Source organism: Apaloderma vittatum, unplaced genomic scaffold, assembly GCF_000703405.1.
Source record: "Apaloderma vittatum isolate BGI_N311 unplaced genomic scaffold, ASM70340v1 scaffold36200, whole genome shotgun sequence".
Taxonomy (NCBI): domain Eukaryota; kingdom Metazoa; phylum Chordata; class Aves; order Trogoniformes; family Trogonidae; genus Apaloderma; species Apaloderma vittatum.
Window position 1 is genome coordinate 20,613 of NW_009695687.1, and position 25,365 is coordinate 45,977.

At 50.0% G+C, this 25,365-nt stretch overlaps 1 protein-coding gene across 1 annotated transcript in view; it reads left to right on the plus strand.

Annotated features, from left to right (window-relative positions):
• The window catches only part of MGRN1 (mahogunin ring finger 1, E3 ubiquitin protein ligase), a 39,520-nt gene extending 14,322 nt beyond the window's left edge, over nt 1-25,198 (plus strand). Inside the window, exons 4-16 of the mRNA XM_009872174.1 lie at nt 5,231-5,348; nt 8,887-8,953; nt 11,619-11,671; nt 13,424-13,471; nt 16,970-17,038; nt 18,150-18,309; nt 19,655-19,764; nt 20,574-20,639; nt 22,817-23,022; nt 23,205-23,328; nt 23,856-23,901; nt 24,540-24,647; nt 25,158-25,198. Coding sequence (XP_009870476.1) covers nt 5,231-5,348; nt 8,887-8,953; nt 11,619-11,671; nt 13,424-13,471; nt 16,970-17,038; nt 18,150-18,309; nt 19,655-19,764; nt 20,574-20,639; nt 22,817-23,022; nt 23,205-23,328; nt 23,856-23,901; nt 24,540-24,647; nt 25,158-25,198 — 1,216 coding nt within the window. The remainder of the gene's footprint in view (nt 1-5,230; nt 5,349-8,886; nt 8,954-11,618; nt 11,672-13,423; nt 13,472-16,969; nt 17,039-18,149; nt 18,310-19,654; nt 19,765-20,573; nt 20,640-22,816; nt 23,023-23,204; nt 23,329-23,855; nt 23,902-24,539; nt 24,648-25,157) is intronic.
• Nucleotides 25,199-25,365: the final 167 nt, after the last annotated feature.

Sequence of the window (25,365 nt, forward strand, 5' to 3'; positions counted from 1 at the left end):
TCTCGCAATCTTTCAAGCTGACGGTGGATGTGACACCACAATGGTTGTATATTCTGTCTGCATGTGGAAGTTTGAACAGTTGGTTCACAGAATGAAATCCAACTGAAATGGGTAGCTCAGTGCGTGGCTGTTTTTACTAAAGCTTGCATAGGAGAGACTGAGGCACTGAGATATTCCTTTGATTATTTAATGAAAGGTACGCGCACTGCTTTTGGCTGTGGACCTTAGTGATTAATATGAATTCTTTGTGCAGAGAGATTTCTTCTGTGTGAAGAAATCAGAGGCAAGGGCTGTTTTTGATCGACACAAGCCTTTATAGCTGAAGCCTGCTTTGATCCAGGCAGACACCAGTCCCCAAGGGAATGCTGTAGCGTGCCAAGTTCACAGGCTGGAGAGCTGAATTCTATAGATTTCAGCAAGCAGACAAACCTTCTGTCTTTAATAAGAGTTCTGGCCTTCATGCCTCTCTGTGTAGCTGTTGTGTAAGCCCCCAACTCTGCCGCCTGGTTGGAGTGGTGAGTGCCGTGCTCTCACCAGTAAGTTCAGCAGCTGAAGGCAGATCTCTGCAGGTGCTGGAGCGGGATATAGGTGGCAGGGTTTCAGCTGCCTGGTCAGATGTTTGCTTCCCTCTGTCCTGGACTGGAAACCCAGTCCTGGGAGGAAGCAGGAGAAGAGAAGAGTGGCAGGGACTGCTGTGCGCCAGCTTAGCACCCAGCTAACCTCCAGACTCTCTGTGGCAGCTCCTCTGGGCTGGATCTTGCCTAACTCTGAGACCCAGGGCTACAGCCTTCTTATATTTTTGTAGTGTTTCTTTTATAAATAAAAATCACTTTGAGTTGAGACACTTGTTCAACCTTCCACTTCCGTGAAAGCTGACATGTGAGATCCTGGCCCAAAATGAAAGGGGAGCGTGCAGGTGAGAGAGACAGGCAGGCCAGCATGCTTGCTTCACATCAACTCCTGGCCCCGCTGAACACCAGAACATGACTGGTTCCCTCCTCATGACCTGTAAGAGGACGTGGAGCTTGCCAGGCAGTCACAGTCCGAAGCAATGGAAGAATCGGTTGCTGAGTATCCTCGCTTTACAGCTTTAGCTCTCCAGTAACTGCATTCTCTGTCTTGTCCTCACTTCACTGCGAATTGCCGTGCAACATGCGGAGCTGTTACTAAAGGAAAAGGACTCTTATTTTGTCCATAGGCTCTTCAAAGCCAGACCATCTCTCTGCCATCAAAACCAAGACCTTGGTACAGCATGGCTCTGTGCATCCCGCTTTCCTCTGAGCAATGAGGTCTGGACAGTGCTCTGCCTATCTCTGAGCAACCTGGCTCGGATCCTCAAGTGGTGCATCTTGGTCAGGATCCCAGCATGCTTGCGGTAACAGAGACCGTTTTTTGACCAACCGAGGCAGCCCTGGTGCCAGGTGGAGCTGAGCACGAGGAACACAGCAGTGAAAAAGTTTGCATGAGTTGGGACTGGCACCCTTCTAAGAACATCCCCAGGTGCTGATCAGGGATGAGTGAGAGAGAGAAACACCCACACACATTCGTGTTGAGTCTCCAGTGAGCATGTAGCAACAGAAGTTTAACTCTACGTAGCCTGAGTTAACATGCTGCTGGTGGCTTGGGAGCTACCTAAGGTCTACACGTGCCTGGTAACAAATCTGGACTGCATGCAGGGAGAGTCAGTGGTGTGGTACCTTGCTTTGCTGGTGATTCTCATGCTCTCAGGGGTACCTGAGCAAACAAATGGGTTTAGAAAAATGTGACCGGGTATTTCTGCTTAGCCCTGACCTCATAGGACATATTCTACTTCTCCATTGTCCTGAGATGCTGGTGATCATGAGGTGGATTTGCTGGACCTGGATGGAGACCTGGCCTGGTGCAGTCTGAGAAATAGCTGCCCAAACATTCAGATTTCAGCCTTTATGCAGGTAGAGGCAGCGTGTTGCTTCTCTGCTACTCTTTATTCTTAATCCACATGCTCTTTTTCTGTAACAGAGCTCTGCAGAGCTTCTCTACTCTTGTTTGCCATGAATCCACAGCAGCACAGGCAGGGAATGGAAGATTTATGAATACAGCAGATGCCAACAAAAAGGTCTGAGGCTGTGTAGAGACTGCTTAGACACTGATATGCAGGATACTTGCATTGCAACAGCTTCCCAGGTAGTCCTCCGCTGCAGCACAAGGAGTGTGTAGTTGGGCAGGGGATCCTGTGCATCACCTTAGAGAGATGATGGATCTCTGTGACAGTCTGTGGTCACCAGCGCTTCCAGGGAATTCGCCAGGCTCTTGGCCCGCTGGTGCTCAGCAGCCTCAGCCCTGGCTGCTGACTGGAGGTCTCCAGCGTCGTCTGAGTGTTCAGATCCAAGTCTGACATGCATTTTGGCAATGGGGGCTAGGCAGTCACACAGTCTGAGGCATAAAGCCCACTTGGGGAGACCTCCTCGGTATTTCTGTTATGCTCTTCAGCTCAGAAAATCTATGGACCTGGTCTGTTTCTTTTCTCAGGGGCGATGAGAGCAGCAAGTAAATGCAAATATCATTCTACGCTACCCCACTTGGAACAGCATTACTTGTTCTCCTGTTGTAGACTGGTTTGGGCTTCTGATGCTGTAAGTGCGGGTCCTCCAGCCTTCCTGGCACTCAGCAGCAGCACATTTACACCCCTTTCCCAGTGCTGCTGTGGAGCATGCCATCCAGGCAGTCTCTGACCTCCACTCTCTCCTCTTCACTTTCTTTCTAGTAGGTTCCTGACTGCCATCACCTTAGGTAAGTCACTCTTCCATCCCCTCCTTTCCCAGCTGTAGAGGGGAATTGTGCCTCTCCGTCACGCTGGGAAGCTTGGAGTGCGCCACAAAAGGAGCTAGATACAGGCTTGCTCTTTTCATTGTGCTTGACAACTCAGTAAATAAAACTTCACTCAACTGCTCGCTCTGTAATTCACACATAAAAGACCTGTCATTCTGATCTCTCCCACACTGTGCTTTAAATGCAGAGGATGGAGCGAGACCTTCTAGTAAAGCAGCACAATTTCAGCGCAGTAGAGTGGTCTTTGAGGGTAAGGTATTGTCATAAATAATGTAATGCACCTGCCTTGGCAGGAAGAGCAGAGTAGACATGGTGATCCTGGCCCTTATTATGGCCTTCAAGAATTTAGTGTGGCTCTTGTGACACTTGATAAGCCTTCTGGATCCTCAGAGGGTGCAGGAACTACGCTAGCTTTCCAGAGAAGGGCAGCAGTTCTTGCTGATGGGGAGTCTAGTTTTTTGCTCTTAGGGTTTGAGAGGAATGAATGAATATTCATTATCTTCTGATGTCCAGGTTCTTATACCTTCAGCTGCAAAATGCATTGTAATCATTGTGCTTTAAGACTGTGTTACAGTGCTGGCTGGCCTGAGCCCTGAGGGCCACCTGGTTTCTCTGAGGGCTCTTGCACTCTGGCAGCAGATCTCGAATGTAAAGTTTTCACAGTTGAGTGTTAAGGTTCAGGCATGTCCTAACTAATCGCCTCTGCTGTCCTCTGGCCAAGTCTTCACTTCTCTGGTGCGATGCTCAGTTCTCCAGTTCTTGGTTGACTCTCCCTCTGGCCTTTTCCCACAGTTTTTGCGTCACCCTCTCTGGAAGTGAGCTGCCCAGCCCTCTTGCTCCTCACTTACGGAAACCAGGAGACATTAGCTCAGGTGTAGAAAAACTTAGTATTGCCATCCCCTTCTGGGGTGCTGTGCTCCTCCACCAAGTATAGGATGTCCAGATGTGCCTGACAGGGCTCTGTACTGAATCAGCCACATCAAATTCCTTGATATCCTCTGGTGCTGTCTCCTTCGCAGGGCTGGCAGTAGTACTGTTTCTAACTCTTTGAGAAATCAAATAGGCAAAATCTGAGGAGCTGGTTGTCAAGGGATCCTGTGGAATACCCCAAGTTGAATTAGGGAAAAACTCAACCTGGAGTTCCTGGTGCTAATGTGACACCTGTCCCTTGCGCCTGTCCCCAGGCTGTCCGGTCAATCAAGAACAGTGAAAATCAAGTCTGAACAGTTAACAAGGCTCCAAGCTTGTAGCTGTTCAGTGTGCGGTGGCTGGAAGCCAGCACGCTCGCAGTCTCACTGTGTGAAGCTCAACTTAGGAAGATGGTTAGTGTGCAGAAGAGATAACATCCAATTTCTGTGACTGGCTGTTAAATCCTTTCTTGTAGAGCTGGAGCGAGACCTGTCTTGTCACTGTGCCGGCGGAGGTGGTTGTTTCTGTGGTGTAAGCCTCTTGGGCAAGGGATCTTTCACTTTCTCTCTGGTTTGTCAACGTGCTCTGAACACACGACTGGTGTCTCGACAACAGAGACTTTGGTGGCAAAGCCACCTTCAGCTGTTCCCACCCTGCTTTGCACTTTGCGGCCTTCTCTCCTATGCCAGGATTGATGTAGAGAGAGGCTGTGCACATCCAGCTCAGAAATCACCCTCCAGAAAGGGATGAAAACTTCTTGATCCTGTTTTGTCGCTGAAGCCCGCAGTGACACGTCTATGTTGGGACAGAGTGCTGGGTGGAGAAGACAGTAGATGGTAGCTGTGGTCCCGTCCCAGAGATGCTGATCCCAGCCTGGTAGTGCTGGCATTTCAGTGCCAGGCCTCGAGACAGTGGAAGAATTGTGACGCTTCCCTCGGTGGTCTTGGCAGCCCCGCAGGGGCTCTGGGGAAGCACAGGAGGAAGAGAGGAGTGAATTGGAACGGCTCTTGTCAGGCTGATGGCAAGCCAAGCAACGTTTATCACCGCAGAGCCATCCTGCGGAGGGAACGGGAAGGCTTTCAGTGCCGTGTTGGATTGTGTGTTGCCACTGTTAGATCGTTGCTCGCTCTTCCTGAGTTTTCTGCAGAAAGTAAGACTGTGTGCTGGGCTGAAAGCCAGCGTTTCCTAGGCCCTGGATTTAGTGAGCTAGCCTTTGCCAGGCTGCCGAGCCCCGCTGGCCTCCTCGGGCACCCAGTGTTTCCAGGCAGGTCAGTATGGATCCAATCAGACCTTGCCTGTCTGCGCTGCTTTCCCTTCCCTGTGCTCACCTTCTCGCTTTGACCTCTCCCTTCCCTTTTTGTATCCCCACTGAATGGCTGCCAGCCCCTGCCAGCTCTGCCTCTTAGAGCTGCCACTTGTGATTCCTGAAAGATGGACAGGCGTGAATGAGTGAGAGCCTAGTGGAGAGCGATCATTTGTTACAGCAAGTTTTCTTTTCCCCCCCTTTCTTCAGATACAGCACAAAGAATCCCTCTCTGCAATCGGAAACGGTTCATTACAAGAGAGGGGTAAGCCAGCAATTCTCCTTGCCTTCCTTCAAGATTGATTTCTCAGACTGGAAGGATGACGAGGTAAGTCTCTTTTCAGTGTCCTCTTCTTTCCACAACCGTGTTGTGCCAGAAGCACTGGACTGAAGTTCTGTCAGAAAGGCAGCCTCTCCCAGCTGCCATGGCATGTGGGTGTAAGACAAATGGGACCCCAGGAGCAGTGGGTATGAGCATTGGGAATTTGGCAGGTAGGTCAGGCAAACAGGGAAGAAACCCAAAGAAGCAGTATCGCTGATCAGCTGCATCCCAGCATCTAGTGCAGGAGGAAGACTGGCACTGGAGGTCTTCCCGGAGGAACCCCCCACTCCTCAACCTTCCTCTCCCTGCCAGCCAAAGAGCTTGTGGGAACAAATGTCTGTCTTGGTCTCTCTGTTTTGGTCTTGCATCCTTTTTGGCTGATCCTCTAGAACAGTGGTCTCCGAAGTAGGATGCATGCAAGGCAGTTCAGTGGGGTGCAGGAAGAACTTCGCATGTATGTATCTTACAAATAATAAATATACATGTATTGGGAGTATTTTTTACTGATGAGATGAATAGTCAAAACCATTAGAGACCACTGCTCTTGAAGAGTCCTCTTCTGTTTAAGGGACACATCCTGCATTATTAACTGTAGCTGTACACTGTTCTGGGGGGATGCTCTCCCTTCTGGGGCAGATTTCACACTGGTGTGTTAATGCTGGACAACACAGCGGCTTCTTTCTCCTAGCAGCATACACACAAAGGCTTGGTTTTAATTAAGCTCTGTGGCTTTTACTATACAGCAAGATCTGTGGAGTCCGGTTAATTTTGGTATCTGCAAGTTCCAACCCAGACGGTGACTCTCTGCTTCCTAAGACTCTGGCTTTTGACCCATGTCTCTCACATGACACAGGGTGGGGAGGCCATGGCCTTCCTCCTGCTCTGTGCAGAATTGCGCCAAGAGATTTCTGATGCACAAGGGTTAATCTGTAGCTACTGCTAATATATTTGTTCTTGTGGACCCCTCTCCCAGGACATGGACACTAATAACAGAGTTCATTTCCTGACCCAAGCCTGTATAAGACTATTGTATATGTGAACCTTGGTAGATAACTACCTAAAAACAAAGGAAAGAGAAGGGAAAAATTTAAAAAAAAGGGGAAAAAAGTAGTCTTTCATGTATTTTGAAAAGATTGAATAGCTATTGTCTTGGAGTTACAGTTATAACTATGATCAGTCCCGTGCCTTAACAAATGCCATGGTGGTTACCAGGAGCCTGCAGAGTCTGGTCTCCTGATGTCTTGTCTTCTCTGCCAATATGTGATTTCACAAGTTCAGCCTACAAAAGCCTGGAAGAGCTGCTTTTCAATCCCTTCTGTTGTCTGAGAGAGCTGGAAAGTAGGAGCTCAGATCCCTTTCCTCGTAAAGAATCAAGAGGCTTAATTTTTACTTTTGTTCCTGCCAGCAAGGTTTTAACTCAAGTACTAAAGTCGTGTCTCTTTGACAGCTAAAGGGAGAGACGCTGCAGAAAAGTAAAGTTGAGGGTCTCTCTGCTTGGTTCTGCTGCATCCTCTGTCTCCTCTTTTTTCATTGCTGTTTGTTTGAGCTCTGGTTGTAGAGAAAATGTGGGAGAAGCATTGTGATTCAGAAGAGTTTCTTCTCCCGTTTTGGCCACCTGTCAGCCTTTATCCTCTCAAACCCAGTTAAATACACATGGCTAAATCTTCTTAACTGGCCACCAAAATGCAGCACTTTTACCTGAGACAGCTGGCAGAGTGTTATTGCTCAGCTGCGTACGATCACATGCTTCACATTTACCTTCCAGCTTTGTTACTGGTGTTGTCCAAAAAACCCAGACTTACTTCATATTTTCGCCCATACGCATACCGTGTAGTTCTTGGCTGGCCAACAGCCAGGAAAATAATGTTATTTGGGGTTTGTTATGTGGAAAGTTTTTTAAGAGTTTACTTTGTCTCTGTGATATACTGGTTTGCTTGCCACTTACAGCGTGTGGCTTGTGCTGAGACAGTTGTTTCAGGTGCCTAAAAATGAATGTGAAATGAACCCTTAAAGAATCCTTTTGTTTGAGAGCGCAGAAGTTGGTTTCGTAAAGCAACCGCAATTCTGTGATGTGACTTTCCCTTCAAATGGACAAATAGTAACTGTTGTTGTACGGTAATAAATCAGAGCAGGAAGCAAAGCAAAACCATGAGCTTCTTTCAGCAATTTTAATTGATTGTCCTCGAAGAATTTTCCCTCTGTGACACGTCGTAGTGGTTCAAAAATGCAAGCTGGGAAATAGTGGCTCAATGAGTCTCTTCTATAACAAATACTGAGACGTTAAATGAAATTTTTTTGTGTTCACTCTGTTACTCTGCTGGTTTGGTAAGAGTAGTTTAAAGGAGAAAAAAAAAAGTAAAACCACCATACAGAGAATGAAAATCAATATTCCTCAGGTCTGAAGACTAGCGAGGTCATAATATCTTTCAGCACCTGCTTTCTCTTTGGAACTGGGAGTATTTGAACAGATGTGTGTGCGTTTGTAAAGCAATGTTGAGCAGCTAAGGGCTGCTTCTAGAATGTGCTGCAGAAGCTGAGTGGCCCCAAAGGCCTGCAGCCTGTATAGTTTTATCTTTTGAGGGACTGAATGGAGAAAATCATGCTGTAAATAATGTTGGGGCTGCAGGGAAATAAGGAAAGCCCCAAAACAGTGGGCCGTGCTGCAGCGCTTCGAATTGGGTCTCAGTTGTCACTGGAAAACTGAAAACAGACTACCTGGAGCACCTTGGTGAAGTGACATGTTTTTCCTTCTTGGCAAGAGATAAGACAAAAAGCCCAAGTCAGTAATTAACAAAACCCACCAGAAATCCTGTCTCGGAGCCACTTCCATTCCTGGCGTAGGACAGTGTTTGTAAAGTTGCATTTTTCTTGAATTTGTAAGATATCATGGCGCTTTTGAAGTGCTTTGATGAAGTACAGGACAAAGGAAGAAATTGAATCTGTTTAATTTGTACTCAAGTGAGATCTTAAATTTTCACTCCCACTGATCAGAAGGTCAAGGACCTGAATTTAGTAACGTGCCAGGAGATGGAAATTAGCCCTGTCTTTCCTTAAAGTGTTATGTGAGCTTGAAGTTTTACAGATTTTCTTCTCTGTCTTCAAGAACTTCATACGAGAGTCAAGGTTTCTTTTGGGGTGTAGGGTGCATAATATGTACCGCCCTGTTAGAACCAGTGTATCCTACCGTACACCAGCAAACGTGTGGCAACAGACTTTTTTGAGAAACTCATCCTACCACAAATCACTTGGGAGACATTTAGAATTAGCGAGGATTAAATACCGCATCAAATTCAAATGGAGATCCTTTGCTTTGCTAGGCATGGCTGCTGCGCCGTGCCACATCAATGTATATACATCATAATTATTCCAGTTTGAAAGTTGGTGCCTGAATTTTAAATCCTGCTCTGTCGCGCCCTTTTGAGACCAGGGACTGGGAGCCCATCAGGAGGGCCCTTCGTTCTGCCGGTGTTAAGGCTATTTCGAGCGTTGCCTTCAGGCGAGCCTGGTGTGAATTGTCTAACCTCATCTCGTTTCTTTCCCTCAGCTGAACTTCGACTTGGATCGTGGCGTGTTCCCTGTGGTCATCCGAGCGGTGGTGGATGAAGGGGACGGTAAGCAGGGCCGGGTGCTCCCTCGCTCGTCTTCTCCTCTCTTTGAGGTGATGTGACTCCTTCGGGGCAAGGCTCCTTCTGCAACGATGAAAAACGTTTGACTTGCAGCAAAGACTTGAGGAGCCTTTCCAGAATAAAAAATATTTCAGGAGTTCACCTTAATTTCCCTGTGTTAAAAGCGCCCAGCTAACCACGGGTTCTTACATAAAAACATGCTTTTAAAAATAGCCTCCATTTCTTACAGCAAAAACGCCAGGTGTTTAGTGTTGGAATAGTGTTCATGAGAACTCCTGGCTCTTCCACCAATGCCAGGCCCAAATTGGAGCAAATTACTTCCTTTCTCTTTGGGTTTTGCATTTACAGTTCATGAGGCAAGGAGGGAGTTGGTTGTTTCCCACTGTTTGAGAGCGAAGTCGTCTTCATAAAAGCTACAGCTGTGTAGTGAACTTCCCCTAGAAGTGCTCGGAGAAAAACAAATGACTCTAAAATGCTCAGGCCACCGTTCAACCAAATACAGCTTCATTTAGCAGTTTAAATTTTCTTGCTTTGTCTCGAAGGTGCTGAACGGTTAGAATAAAAGAATATACCCTTGGATGAGAAATAATATCACTGATGATTTTTAAAGTGTGTTGCATCGTTTAGCACAGTCACTTGCTCAGTTGCTTATGTTGTAGTTGTGAAAGCGCGCAGAAACTCATTGCGTTATTTTACAGTCCTCCAAGCAGAGCGAAATAGAATTGGGTGAACCAATTTAAAGTGGGACAAACTAAAGACAGTGCAACGTAAAGGAAATTGCTTCTAAAGTGCGTATATTGCAAGTTATTTCAGGCATTGTTAGTAAAATTGACATATAAGTGTATTTCTTGGCCATGAATATGAAACACCTTCCTCTGTGTATGGAGCTTTTGGCAAGGTATTTGTACTTTCTAATGTTGGGCAGGCCTAGAAAGACCAAAAATGGAACAGGAGGCAGCATGGGAAGCATACATTTATGCAGATATCATGCCCAGTCTTAGCCAATAGTGTACAGTCATCTATTTTAATAACCTAGAAAGGCAATTGCTTTTAAATCCTCTCCTGGAAAGAATATCAGCGCAAAAATATGTGACACTTGAGTGAGATTTGAGGAAGTTGTTGTGTATTTTGGTTCTTTTTTAACTGTTGGGACTGGAAGGAGCTGGCCTTGCGTGTTTAGTGCACCTGGAAAATTACAGCTGGCCTGTAACCGCTTGTGTTAAACAAAATTGAATGGCAAATTAAAATAGCAGTCAGCGAGGTGTTGGGTTTGGACTGAATCCTCCCAGGAGATGTTTGTGTGCCTGGAGGAGTGTGAGCTTGCAGTGTTGGGCCTCTCCCGTTCCTGCCAGCGGGGCTGCTCTCGGGGAAAGGTACCGCAGCCTGTTGGGCAGGGAACGTGCCGCACAGAACGGATCGCGCAGCTCCAGCTGTACGTGCTGCTTGAATGCCACGCAGGGTATGAGGGGAAGCAATGCCTGTTGTCTCTTGTGTGGTTATTCAAACTACAGGGAGGGACCTGAATTTAATTTCACTTACAGGATGGCCTTGGACAGCCTTGCTCTTGGCTGGCAGTGGGGACAGCGAGTAGATGAATTCCCAGTTTCAGTCCTTTTCTTCTCACACATACTGCTGTTTCTGAACATGATCTTTATGCCATAGCCTGGTGAATGGTTCTTCTTGTTGTCTCTGCTGTTGTAGAAGCCCAAAGGAAGCTGTTGAGCTCCTCTCTCATTTAGCAGAGTTGCTCCCTTCAGCTGGTAACTTTCTGGCACGGAGCTGGTAGCAATGTCTGCCAGCTCTTCTGCACGTGCCAAGCACAGCCCGGGGACTCCTCGATCATCCTCCCCTCAGTGACTCCTCCATGGCCTTTGTCTCCCATTTCCGTATGATGAGTCTGAATGTAATTAACCAAAAGGGTCCAACCAGTTGGAGCTAAACAGAGATTTAGAGTCTTGAGCCAGAGAGACTGGGATTGTACCTCGGCTTCTGTGTTCTGCATTTGCTGAGTGAGCTGTGAACGCGGTACAGAAACCTCTGAGAGCCCCTTTTCAGTGCTATTGCATTAAAAGGGAAGCCTCGAGTTTGGAACAGGAAAGACGTGATGTTTGTATTTGGGGAAAGAATCAGAGAACTGGACAGAGATGTTGCAGTGTCCAAAATTGGTAGAAGAAGTACATGTTTTTATAAGTCTGTCAGATTAGTGTGAAATACAGTGATAACTACCAGGGCTGCAAGTGCCGTCAAATGCTGCTAAACCAGATGGATTTATTAATGTCTGTGATAAATTCAGGTAATTAAAAGCAGGAATTGGAAATGAGGGCAGAATCCCACTGGGTGCTTTGTTTTACTTTCCTTTTTCAAACTCTGAAAACAAAGTGAGATAGTTTGAAGCACCCATGATAAAGAAGGTGTGTCTGTGTAGGGCCCACCACAGAGCCCAGCAGGGTTTTGTTCTTGCTCTTCTTACTCAGAAGAATGAGATGAACCAACCTGATGAGAGCATAAGAAAGTTTTAAATTGCAAGAGGAGATGAGAATAGAACAGACATCAGTTTAGAAATTTTGAATGGATTAAAATTCAGCTCATTGTAGTTTTATGCGTGTGCAGTTTTCAAGGTTGAACCAGGACTGTCTTTCTCTTTTTGCAGTGGTGGTTGAGGTGACAGGTCATGCCCATGTTCTTCTGGCTGCATTTGAAAAGGTAAATGAGTTCTTTTTTCCTTCTGTCCCTGTCTTTGTGTATGTAAATGTTTCCATGGGTCATTAGTTTGTATTTATATAACGCTGAGCACAATGGAGTCCTGGCCTGCACCTGGGGCTCCCGAGTGCTCTCGTAGTACAGATAATTCCTGTACTAAGTCTGTGATTATCGTTTGTACCTGAGCTGGTCACCCAGCTGGTGTTTCCTGTGTGTGAGGAGAGGGCGTGCCTCAGTGCTGTGAGATTTGAGGGGGAAGGTGGGGACCTTGGCTTCTACCCTGCAGTTTTCCAGGGCCTCGCGATCTCTTTGCAGAACCGGATCTGCTGTGTCCAGACCCTGTTGCAGCATTGTTTGCCTTCAGTTTACGTGTAGGACCAGGCTCTTTTAAAGAATTAGGATACATCCTGCATAAAGACTTTGAGCTCCACTACTTTTCGGTGACATATTTGACGTAGCTGATGGCTGCCTACATGGTAAGCCAATCTGTACGCACAAGCCTTGATAACAGAATCTCTTCCCCTGATAACTGGACCTTGGAAACAGTTGCAAGACCTGTAACTGCACCGTGTTGTGTCCGGCTGTTGGAATACTGCAGACATGTATCCTGGGCAAGTGATGCTTCGAGTGACACGCTACACTGAGGCAAGAGGTGCTGGAGCAGAGCTGGGCGTGTGGAGGGGAGCAGTGTCAATGCTGTGCTGTTACAGATTCCCGAGTTCCAGGCTGGCATGTGACTGACTTCTGTTTCGCAATCTGCTCGTTTCCTGCCCCATCCCTGAGCAAGTTGTGGATAGTGTGGATTGCGACAAGCTGAATCAGAGGGCACGGGAAACATGGTCAGTCCTGAGGACGCCCTGTGGCTGGAAGATGCTCTGAAGTGTTCTGGGTTACTTTTTTGTTGGACTTTTTATGTGAAGAGAATGAGCTTTCCTGTGTTAGAAAGGCTGTTCTGAGCGCTGGCTCTGTAGGTAGTTCTGGGCTGGTTTGCCTTTTGGCGCGGTGTTGTCGCCCCTTCCTTCTGAAGCTCCTTCAGCAAGCAGGTGCACATCTGCAGCTGTTCACAGCAGCAGGACCTGCTGGAGTTTCCCCCGAGTTCTTCTTTCCTCCTCTCTGGTCTGTGTCAGGAGAGTTGGTTTCATTCAGTGTAGTTGGCCCTTGTGGGTGATGGAGAAAAAAGAAAGAGCATGCTGCTCCTATCACTAGTGCCGACACCAGGCACATACAGAATTGTTCCAGCTGTGCCTGCTGCCGCTGAGCAAATTAAATGCTTGAGGCGGTCACCAGGGCTCCAAAGGTGGCCTTGTGGAGCACATGTGGCGTGTGTCTGACTCCATCCAGTGGACAAGCCTTGTTCTCAGCCTCATGGCAGTCTGGCCCCAAGAGTGGCTCTGAAACTGGGTGTTATTTAGGGTGTTAACAGGTAGCCCCTACCAAGTCTTGCCAGACTGGCTGAAGAAGTGTTTACTCCCAGCTGGGCTGTTTGCAACCCGAAGGCATCCAACGTGCCAAGGGATTTTTGTGTGTGCTCTGACCCACTTCAGCCAGGTTTAACTTGAGACAAGTCCTTCTAGTTCTTCCCTGGAGCAGACTGGACACCCTGTTCCCCTGACTCTGCAGGGAATGGTTGCCCTGTAGAATGTCCTGGTTAAACTTTATACCACCCTCCACTATCAGACACCAACTCTGCTCATAGGTCTGTTTTGATTTGTACACTTCAGCTAACTAATGCTTTTCCTTTTTTTTCCCTACTAGCATGTTGATGGCAGTTTTTCCGTGAAACCGTTAAAACAGAAGCAGATCGTAAGTACCTGTTTCCTGTCGGGTGCTTGGTTAGAGACACTGGCAGGTGGCCCATAGGTGCCCAACTGGACCTGTTAGTGTTAATTCAAGCGAGAGCCTGAGGTCTCGCCTCATTAGCTGAGTTATCACAAGCAAAGGCAGTGAGCTGCCAGCAGCATTGGGTTTGTTGTTGCACAGCCACATGTGTGTTGGGAGAACAAATACGGCAGCGTGGGACTGGCTGAAAACTGTTAGCTTTCCATATGAGTGCTTTAAGGTGTCAGAGGATCATCTCCTCCCTGAGCCAACTTCCTTGTTGTGCTCATGGTATCTTTGGAGCAGTGGCAGGGACTGAGACCTTTTGGCTCATCTTGCCTATCCCCATGCAAGTACCCTGGTTCTCGAGCAGGCACAGACATCGTCTTGCTTAGAAGGTGCCGCCTGTGTACCGGACTGCACGTGTTACAAGGGAAAGGGAAGAAGGGCGACTGGCAAATGAGGAAATGTCAGGGATTTGTAGCCCTTTCTTAGCCTGTGCCAGTTCGGTGCGATGCGTGGAAACTGTGTAGTGCCTTATCAGGATTGAAATTGCCTCCAGTCTTGCATCGAGAGAAATATATAAGCAACTTATGTAAGCAACTGCAAACTGCTAAGATTGCCATGAGTTCCAGCTTCTGAAAGGAAATCTGGTAGTGATCTTGCTGCAAGGATGAGCTTGAAATGTGTTGGAGAAAGAAGTGAGATTTTGTTGTTCAATCCCTTCACCTTTAGATGTGCGTTGTGTTTCTCTTTGAAATGTGCTTGAGCTGCTCGTGATTGATAGCTAAGGCTTTCTGATCAGAATTAAAAAGTCTTTTGCTATGAAGAAAGTCATTAAATGCCTTGATTAGACACTGTTTGCTCTAAGATGTTGCTTCCAGTCCCCAAGTCAGAAAAAAGTGTCAGTTAATCATATCTAAATCGCGTTTGGTAATTCACTACCTGCAGAGACTCATGGCCTGTCCTGCAGACTCACTCATGCCTACTGACAGCAGTGTTTCTTGCTTCCAGAGCTTTAGCCCTGTGCTACTGGTGAGTTACTTGCTGCTCCAGCCTGATGTCTGTTCTGAGCCCGCTGTGTCCCAGACAGACCTGCACTCCCTTCCCTTCCTTCTTGGTGCTTAACCTGGCTGTGTCTCAGCGTGATCTCCTGGCTAGTCCATCGATCTGGGTCCCACAAGTATTTTTAACAGAGCCAGACAGAGACTGTTTCAGAAGGAAGTCTGTTGAGCGTGCAGAGGCAGGTTTGTAATGGGAGCGTCCACAAGAGCCATGCCTCTTGAAGGGAGAGCCTGTGCGCTGCGCTACAGCAGAGCAGCGTGATGCCAGCGGTGCCTCTTTTTCACATATTCTTCTGGTCAGAAAAGAGCATTTGTGAGCTGATGAAAAGCTGCTCGTTTATCTTGTTTGTGGGATTTTTCGTGGGGAGGAAGATTTTTTTTTTTTAAGACAGACTGCTCTGAGTCAGCGTTGGGTTCCTGTGCACACTGACGCAATGTGTACCGTTCTCCATTTAGCGCTCTGCACTCTGCAGACAGAGGGCTGCCTTGCTGGAAGCGTTCTCTGGGGAAGTTCCCACCCCGCCGCAGTAGGGTTAACTGACTCCTGCACTGACACAGTGTGCTTCTCTGTCTTTGCTGGCAGAGTGTGTCACTTTCCCACCTGGCATTTGGTTGTGGGTACTTTTTTCTTTTTTTTCTTTTATTGGCAGTTTGTGAAATGTAATGCTTATATATTCTCTCTTATGGCTTTTAAAATAGAAGGAAGGTCTTGCTAGAAGAGCACACAGTACCACTGACACTGAGATAGCATCTGCACCCATAAGAGCATAGAGCAGAGGTATAGAGTATACATAACGTTGTACATTCTTCCCCATCACTACTTTTCTTTTGCCTTCCCCTCCTTGCCGTCGCCAGGATTGCCGGGTACCTTTTGTGTGCATCAGTCTCTGAAGCTCTTTGGGAGCAGGAAGCAGCAGCAGCTAATGAGCTGAACTGCTTTGTTCTCTCAGCTGAGATCGGTTATAATGTATGTACCAACCTGTTCAAAGAAATTCAGCCTGGATGAATGCAAACAGATGGATCAGCAGAAAAACATGACCTGGACTTGGCCAGTGGCTCCTGTGTGCATCAGCTGAGGCTGTAGATAGCAACAGAAGTGTTTGGAGGGATGACGCCGTAGGGGATGGGTTGGAGAAGTGTGAAGGTGAAGCACTGCATTGTGTACAATCACCTTCTCCTTTTTATTTACTCCTACTCTTTTGAAACCTAGAGATCTTTTTAGTAAGAGCCATGTTGCACTGCTCACCCCTGGGGCACGAGCCTCTCAGGATTTTTAGAGGAAAGCAGTTAAAACAAACACAGACTCCTGCAGAGGCTTTGGTCTCTTCCTTCCTGACTTCTTTGCTTTGAGCTGACCACTTCTGTATTTGCTGTCACTCATCACGATCCTCCAAGGAGTCAGAATGCTGTAACAAGACTCTCTTTGAAATGTCAAGTCATGAAAGGACATCTACATAATCGTTCCCAAACTTCCTGGGTGAGTTGTGAGCCGCTGCAGAGGATTTTGCTCATCGGTCCAAGGGCTGACCTCATTGCCGTGAAATGCAGGCCTAGAACAGATTGTCTGTAAGCTGCACGCTGAGTGAAACGGGAGACTCTGGAATTAGTTTGTTAAAGCTTCCATGTCTCAGCTCAGAGCATTTCTAAACCACAGATGGGCTGGTTGTAGCTAGTTCCTGCCCCCGTCTTGGCACCGTCACATCTTCTGCAGCTTTGAAATCCCATGGCAAAGCTGTTGCTCTTCTGAGCACCTGGCTTGACAAAAGGAGAAGAGAGAGGCCAGTTGCACATGGAAGTACCGAAAGCCCCGGGACTTACGAGCTGTCGAAGCACAGGGTTCCCAGTGACTTGGTTTCACTGCACAGGGTGTCAAGTGTGCAGTTACTGGAGATGGCAGGAAAGTGTTTCCTTCCCTTCTTCATGAGATCTGTCAGTCCTCATACCTTGCAGCCACTTCAGCGTAGTAGCTTGGCCTTGTGCTCCTGGATGATGAACAGGGAAGCGATGTGCAGCCATCGATGTGTCAGTACTGAGCTGTTGGCACAGCATCTCTGCCGAGCTTACAGACATGAGTGGAAGTTCACCTTGGTTAAAGTTAAGCAGTACTTCACAGAAGGAAAAGTCAGTGGAAGGCTGATTGCCTCTGGTTTATTTGAGTTATGGGTGCATGTTCCCTCTTGACCTCTGAGACAAGCAGAATATTTGGGTTTAGGATGATTTTGATAGTGACGAAAGTGGCCAGTTGGGCTCCCTGCTCAGATCAGACAGGGTGAGCACCACTTCTTCAGGAAGAAGAGACTCATTCTCCCAGCTGTCCCTTGCAATATTCTATTAATATTTTCTTGTAGCTATACGGGAGCTGGCTGTTGTGGGAGTGACACAGGGAGGGGAGGTGACCAACTGTTGTTTTCTTTCCTAGGTTGACCGGGTGAGCTATCTGCTTCAGGAGATCTATGGCATCGAGAACAAAAACAACCAAGAGACCAAGGTAAAGGTGCTCAGGAGGCTCCTGAGCTGTGGGTTTCCAGCCTGCACCTTCCACTTCTGAGCTTAACTGTGGGGCTTGGCAGGGCAACGTGGAGGTGCTTCCAGAACGACTGGGAAGTCTGTGTCGTTCCTGCAGGCACTAAAGAAGCCCAAGGATGACATATGCTCACGGTTGTAAGGCCTGAACAGTCACTGCACTTGTGCTGAGATAATCTTAGATGGTGTGACACTCTTGAGGATGTTCCCTGGGGCTTGGATTGGTGGGAGAGAAGGACATCCATGCCCCATGGGTCTTTCAGAGGGCTGATTTTTAGGGCTTGTAGAGGCAGCCATGGGCCTATGTTGCTGCCTCTCTGCAGTCAAGGCAGTTGTGCCTGGTATCTGTGCTTTGCTCCTGCGGCTCTTTTGTGTTCTTCTGTTTGGGTGGGTAAAGCTGTAACCAGAAGCATTGCCCATCTTCAGCCAGGAGCTTCTGCTGGATCCTGCCTTGCTGCACAGCCCCGTGCAGGTTATGTGACTGCTTTATGCTTGCTTTAGCCTTAGGTAGTGCTGCCCTTTGCTGCCACCTGGGCTGCTTTACCAAGTGCTGGCCTCAGACAGCGCTGGTGTGTGTAGTGTGTGATTTGCAAACAGAGGAGTAGTCACAGAGCAGGACAAGCAGGATTTCCTCTCCAAGCAATGCCATGTCCTGCCCAAAGCATCCTGTCATCTCTATCTGCCTATACCAGCAGGTACCTGAAGAGGCAAGAGGGAGAAGTCTTTTCAAAGATTTTTCTTGCACAGGATCTGTTTAAGAGGACCGAAGGCTTCTTTCTGGGTCCTCCGGGGCTTTATGATGGTTCTGTTGATCTGGAAATCACACATTTGTGGCCCATCAGACAAGTGGCCTGGGGCCATTTCTGTTCTTCCTGGTATAATTAGTAAACTGTTTGAATGGGAAAGCAAAAGCCTGCCCTCCCTACGCCCCCAGCAGAACTGTGTGGGTCCGAGCTGGTTCTCCGTGAGAAACCCCTGCTGAGAGCTGCAGAAGGAGGATGCCAGCTCTCTCACAGACTGGGCGGTTCTGCGTGGCCTTTACCACTCAGACGCCAACAGCTCGCCTCTCCTTGCAGCCTTCAGACGACGAGAACAGCGACAACAGCAACGAGTGCGTGGTTTGCCTGTCTGACCTCCGTGACACCCTCATTCTGCCCTGCCGGCACCTCTGCCTGTGCAATTCCTGCGCTGACACCCTGCGCTACCAGGCCAACAACTGCCCCATCTGCAGGCTGCGTGAGTATGGGCCCAGGAGCCAAGGGCATCTTTCTCCCTCCCCTGTTAAGTCAGTACAGCAGTGTATTTTGTATACTTCAGGAGAATTGGGAGGATCTGCTTAACCCCTGCCTTGCTCAGCTCCCAAAAGATGTAAAAAATGAAATACTGTTCTGACACTCCGGCAATGTTTGCTGAATTCCATGTCGTTTGTAAAAAACACAGAGGCGTAAGAGTCTCTCAAGAAAATGCCTGTGGTTTTGCTGGAATAGACAGATCATGAGTTTTACCCTGTGCTTGGTCTCTGAGGTATTTGATTGTTTCTAATTGATACTTCTCAGGAAAAGAAAAGAGAGCCTAAGACAGACATTTGGCCTGAGAAATTAAGTCTCAACAGTTCAAACTTGGCAAAGATACAGTAACCAAAAGCAAGATCTTATCAGAGGAAGTGCCAGACGTTTTTTTCTATAAGTAGCACAACTTAAACACAGGAACAGCATTATCTCATCTGCATGCCGCAGGGGAGGCAGTTGGGTTTGTTTGGAAAGTGCCCCCGTGTCAGACTTCCTGGGAACCTGCTTCTGGCGAGTGCAGAGGCAGCAAGGAGAGGTGTGCACCTCTGTCCTCTGGCTCTAGGCTGATCCTGCAAGCAGCTGGGTGCCACAAGAACTGAGGAAATGCCTGGGCTTTTCCTTATGCAAGAGCACACAGCGGCATGGGAACAGATGTCTGGCTCATTTGTATGCGCCCTTGGCACAGAGGAACTAACAGTGTTCAAGATCTGCAGATAGAAAATGGGGCTGTGGGCAAGGAGTGGAGATCAAAGCTGTGGTGTAACCCTCTGGCTGGGTTTTCGGCTCTTGCAGAGCCTCTCACTGCCGTGAGAGTGCTGACGGGTGGGCGGCTGACGGTGGGCGGGATGCTTCCAGCACCTGCTGGACTCCAGGACTGAGGCTTATGGGGTCTGAATGAACTCAGAGTGGTTTTGCAAGAGCCTTCTCCCATCCTGTAGCTTGTGGTGCACTGCCCAAGGCCACACGTGTGTTTCTCCTACTGTGTAAGACCATTCTAGGCCTGACGCCCCTCTGTACGTGACTGTACTGGGGCGGACAGTGCCTGTTCCCCACAAGCGCTGCGTGTGCCATGACGTTTTCATCCGACAGGTCTCTTCCCTGTCTAGATCAATGGATTAGAAGCCTGACCACAGTGCTTGGCTTTGGTGCGCTCCATGGCCAGGCTCCCCAGCACATGGGGAGCTCCCCGCTGCCAGCGGTGTGTCTGCAGCAAGCTGAGCAGCTCTGGCACGTGTCTGACACGGCCTGGCCCTCATCGGCAGTGTGCTCACCTGCCCCCTGTTCTCTCCTAGCCTTCCGGGCCCTGCTGCAGATCCGGGCCGTGAGGAAGAAGCCAGGGGCTCTGTCGCCGGTGTCGTTCAGCCCTGTCTTGGCACAGAGTGTGGACCACGATGAGCACTCTGTAAGTACCTCACAGTCCCACGTACAAAGCCTGGGCGCTGGTCTCAGACTGAGCAGGCAGCTTGCACGTGCGCAAGTTGTTCAGCCTGATGGCTGCTGTCCCTGGGACGTCGGGAGGAGCTTTCAGGCCTCAGAGTGAGGTCTTCCTGAGCTGTGCAGCCTCAGTTGTCAACCCCACTGGTTTAGTAACGTGACTGATTTTAGCCAAGTGCCCTCCTGTCTTTTGGAAGAAACAAATCCACAGAAACCTCAGTCATAGAAGGTTTCTTGGGGTCTGTGCAGCAGCACGCTCTGATGAAAAATCCTTGGCATTGGGATTCCAGGCGTGGTAGCAGAAAGGCTCTTTGTGCCAGGCTCCCTGAGTGATCGAGGTCTCAGCCCACAGCTGAGGGAGCCTGGGATGGAAGGTGCAGTGCTGGTGGCCTCAGGGCCTGGTTGCATGTTCCTGGTGTGGGGAGGGCAGCAGCTCGTTGCCTGAGCAGTGCTGTTGAGAGACACATGAGATCAGAGTGAGGAGAGGGAGATCTGCATCTAGATCATCTTCCAGGCTTTCCTGGGAACAGAAAGATACTGTCACAGAAAAAGCCTGGTTTTATCCATCTGTCCTCTGCAGCGTTGTAGCCCTGCTGCCTTCAGCCGGGGCTAAGAAATGGGGCAGGGGAGAAACGCCCAGGGCTGTTGTGAAGCAGAGGGTGGTGTGTGGAGGAAGCAGGTGCTGTTACCTGGAGTGAGGTGAGGAGATGGCGTGTGCTTCTCCGTGCCACTAATGTCAAGAAACAGCTTCTTTAAAATCTGGTTTTCTTTTGACAGTGTCCCTTTAAGCCCCTTAAAGTGAGCACTGTCTCCCTGCCCGGCAGGAAACCTAAAAGGGAAACAGTAAGTGCACTTGGTTGTATTTGACTCTACGGCAATTCTCTGTCAGCGGCATCACTAGCACGTGGAAGCGTTACACACGCGAGGGCTTGCGAACACGCTGGGTTTGACTGGTGCCCCTGCACGGGCTGCAACACCCCACGTCCTGCCCCCACGTTAGCGGTGAGACACTCACACCCTGCACGGGCGATCACAGACCTCGATGGTTCGCCTGCGGAGGAATAAGCAAGATGGAAGTGAGTCTGATGCTCACTCTCAGGGACTGTCCCCAGGTCCCGAGCCTGGATGCTTTATAGTTGCTGGCCAAAATGTTTTTTGTAGCTTTGTAGGACTGTGGGCAAGCTGCTGTCCCCTTGGCTCACCCCAAAGCTTCCTTGCGCTTGTCTCATCTCCTCAGCAGTTTGGTGTCGGCACATCTTGTTGTGGTTTCCACCCCGGTGCTGGGACCTAGAGGTGGACAAATAGGCACAGATGGACCAGGTCTGGCACTCAGGAATGCTGGCTGCAATGGGCTGCTCTGCTTTTACAGAGATGGGAAGGATGGCGCTTGTTTTGTTGGGGATTCTCCACGCTGTGTGAGAGTGTGTAACTGGAACACCATGATGAGAACAGCATGAGTGGCAGCTGTGGGCGATGAGGAGCCAGGAAGGGGAAAGGCGAGGGAGGCTTCCAGGCCAGGAAGGGTCTATTTGTGCCTCTTTGAGTGTTGTAGCCATTGGCTGAGAAATCCTTCTCCAGCCTCTGAGCTAAGCTTTCACCGCAGCGAACCGAAATGAGCAGCCTTTGAACCCTCCAGCCTTGGTCTCAACAGGCAGGAGAGAATGTCTGAAACACGAGCTGGAGGGGTTTTTCTCCTTGACCTTACTGTCCACAAAAACAGCACCTCCGAGCTGGAAACTAAATGGTTTTTCATGGAGATGGCTTTTGGCCCCATCGCCTACAGGTGGCAGCAGCGGTGAACACTTTTCTGGTCCAGCTGACTTGGTTATCTTGCAATCACCAGCTGTGGTCTTCAGTGCAAGCTCCGAACTTGCACAAAAGCAATACTTAAGGGATGTGGGTTAATGTTTGACCCCAGATGCTGCTTGTTCTTTCCTCCCTGTCAGATCTCACTCCTCCTGTGACAAGTGAGTCAGTTCAGCAATCAGCTCACTCCAAACTAACGGCTGTGTTGGGACGGGTTGCTGGGCAGGCTCACCAGCGGCTGCGTCATTGGGAGATCAGGCTCAGAGAAGTTACAGGAGTTCATGTCCAGGCTCCGCAGCAACACGCCTTTGTAGGTACAACATAGAACCACCTCCCTGAGGAGAAAGGGTTGAAGCAGCTCTATTTAGGTTAAGCATGGACGGTGGCAGTCTTGCCTCTTTGTTTGCAGTGGTCTGGGCTGAGCTGCCGATTGCGGCATAAATGCTGTTTGTCTCCCAGTCCACGGGATCTTTATTATCAGGAGGATTTTTGGAGTTAAACTGGTGTTGGTTTAATGGCTTTGCAAGAGTCCCTTTGACTGGCAGCTTAGAGGTACAGAGGCAATGGGGATTTTGCCTCTCTCCCTTACAGGGTCAGTGGTTCTGACCTTTTAGTAGAGGTGACTGCAGGGAGGCAGCATGAGCAGCTGAGAGAACCAAGACTGTGGGGGGAGTGGAGGCAGTGTAGGCTCCGAGGTCCAGCTCTCAGCTGGTGCGGTCCTCTCTTTCGACTCTCGGTGACCCTGGTGGTGCTGTGGAACAATGCATGTGTACCAGGGCTGGAAGCACAAGTGGGGTGCTTAATTGAGCTGAATGGGTTTCTGAACCACTGGAGGAACTTCTTGGAGGAAAAAATACAAACATATTTTAAAGCAGCTTAGTTAGGAACCTGCTTTCTCACCTTCCTTGCCCACCTCTTGAAAGTAGAGCAGGGTGGGGTGCCCACCACTGTTCCAGCTCTCTGAGATGACCGATCTCTCAAACATTGCTCTGGAAACTTGCCTGGAGCATCATCAGCATACAGCCCAAAGGGGAGTGTGTAGCTGTTGCAGGGGAAGGAGGCTGAGGCTCTCTGGAGAGGTTGCTGTGGGGATGGGCTGCCTGGGACTGTGGTGTGGGAGTGCAGAGCTGGGCTGCTGTGAGGCTTCTCCTTTCTAGGGGGGCTTCCATCCAGGTGAGGATTTCTTAACCTACCTCTGTCTTTCTCGCCCACAGAGCTCTGACAACATCCCTCCAGGCTACGAGCCCATTTCCTTGCTGGAAGCACTGAATGGCCTTCGCTCTGTCTCACCCTCCATCCCGTCAGCTCCCCTGTACGACGAAATCAACTACTCTGGCGTGGTGGACGGGATGCCGCCTGCGAGCCGACCAGCGGTGGAAAGCAGCCACCAAAAGGGCAAGCGGAGCAAGTCTCCAGATAGGTCAGTATGGGGCGGAGGGGTCCGCTGCTCTTGCGGGCCCTGAGGGCTTGTGGCTGCACGCACCGGGGAGGGGGATCGGACGGGTCCCATCACTGTTAGGCCGTGCGCTGCACCAAAGCTGCCAGAGCACGTGGTGCTGGCAGCGCTGCAGCTCCTCCCAAATGGATTTTCTCTTGCCACAGCACACTACGGTCTCCCTCATCCCCCATCCATGAGGAGGATGAAGAGAAGCTCTCCGAGGACTCTGACTCGCAGCCGGCCCTGAGTGGGGGTGAGCTGGTCCTGAGAGAGACCGGCTCTCCAGAAGTAAGTCTGTGCTCTGCTGGGGAGCTGCTCTGAGCCACAGCTCTTCTAGGGGGGAAAGTTTCTTCTGGGACATAGGAGGTGCCTTTTGAAGGGCCATCGCTTCCTCAGTGATGGGGTAAAGATGAGCTTCTTAGCACAAGTAGCCCGGAGCCAACAGTCTCAGCTGCCTTTTTACTTGTGAGGCTCTGCAGGGGAGGACATAACTGCTCCGTGTGCTCCTAATGTGTCTTTGGGAGCTGAGGGGTTGGGAAGCCACTTGGTGGCAGCTGTGGCAGAGCTGAACTTGCCCTCAGCTTCCTGGAGGAGCCCAGCAGTGTTTGCAGCAGGGATGGAACCTGGAGGGTTTAGAAGCCTGTAAACCCCCTCCGATCTGGCCCGTGATGCCGCAGGACTGATGTGTGGCCCCTTGGTTCCTCTGAGAAACAAGTCCTGGCCCCAAGCGCAGCTCTGGAGAACGCCAGAGCAGGAGACAAGAACAACAAGGACCTCCAGCCTGCAGAAGTAACCTGTGTGGTTCCTCTTTACAGAGTGTGGCAGGGGAAGAGATCGAGGAGGCCTCGTCCCTGCAGCAGGGTGAGTGTGCATTGTGCCTTGGGAACTGCCAGACCTCACCTTGGTGTCCAGCTCTGCTGCGGTGGGATAAGAACAGCTGGGGAATGGAGGACAACTGGGAAATGGAGAGAGGAGTACAGAAATATCCAGCCTCTGAAATCCCATCTCTGATCTTCTGTGTTTCACCAGGTCCCTGGTACTTCCCTGGTCTCTCCTGGGAAGTGGGGAAACAAAATGAGCAGATCTCCCTGGTTTATTTGGCAAGCATCTCTCCTTGCTGTAAGCTCTACACAAGTAGAGCTGTCCACACGGTGGGCCGGGGGGCGTAGGTGGCTGGGTGCACCAGTGTGGTCCTGGTGAGACCGTATCCAGGATTTGCCCTGTGTCTTTGGGATGGGTCTCTGGTGCTCAGTCAGCATCCAGAGGGCACGAGGACGGTGGGGGAGGGATATGCTGGGTGTTTCTTGGGGGCATGGGTTTGCACGTAAACCAGAGTTTGCCCTTCGGCGCTGTGACCTGGGCCAGTCTGACCAGCTCTCCCGAGACCTCTGGGGAGGCCCGGGGAGCTTCCTTGTTTGGAAGATCTCAGCCCATCCTGGCCACGTGCCCCTGCAGAGCTGCTCCAGAGGCTGAGGGCCTGCGCTCTCGGCTGGTTCTAGGTAGCCGCCCACCCTCGGTTGAAGATGTCCTGCAGGACGGCAGCTGCAGCGAGCACAGGAGCCTGACGCAGTCAGAGACCGACCCTCCGGTAGACGTCTACCTGCCAGGTAACGGCCGCCCCGTTGGGGGCTCTGACCTGCTGCGCTCTTGGATCAAGTTCAAGGCACTGAGGGTCCTGGGGGGGTTGTGGACTGTGCACCTGACCGCAGGCAGCTCTGGGCAAGGGGGGCTGACACAGAGGGAACCTTCTCTCTCCTCCTCCCTCACCCTTTTGTCTCTGTCCTTCCCCTCCTTTCTCCTCTCCATACTTCGGCCTCTCGGTGGCAGAGTTGATGGGACAGAGGCCTCCTGTGCCTCCCCAGAAGCTGTGCTCCCCTTTTGGCCGAGGGAGGGGAACCAAAAAAAAGGAGACTCAGCTGGCCCCGGGGGCAGTGGGCAGCGCTCTGCCACAGGGAAGTGTCGTGGTGGGGAGGGCCACAGGGCGCTGTGCTTTGTTGGCCTCACAGCAGGCTGTTGTTGCAGCCCCGTTTTCTTCCGTAGAGTCGCAGTCTGTTCTGAGAACCTCTCTAATGTCTCCTTCCCTCTCTGTCTGCCTTCCTCCCTCCTGTCTTGGGCAGCACTGGGTCCTGATTCCTGCTCTATTGGTATAGAGGAGTAAACTGGTACGTCTTCTCGTTCTTCTTACGCATCGCTGTTGTGGGGGGGCAGCAGGACACCTCCTGGGAAGGCCGGCAGCTGGGTGAGAGTGGGGATGGCACCGGTCCTGGCCATTGGGACAGGGAAGGAGGGGACAGCAAACCAACCAGCATGTGCTGCTGGTTCTGT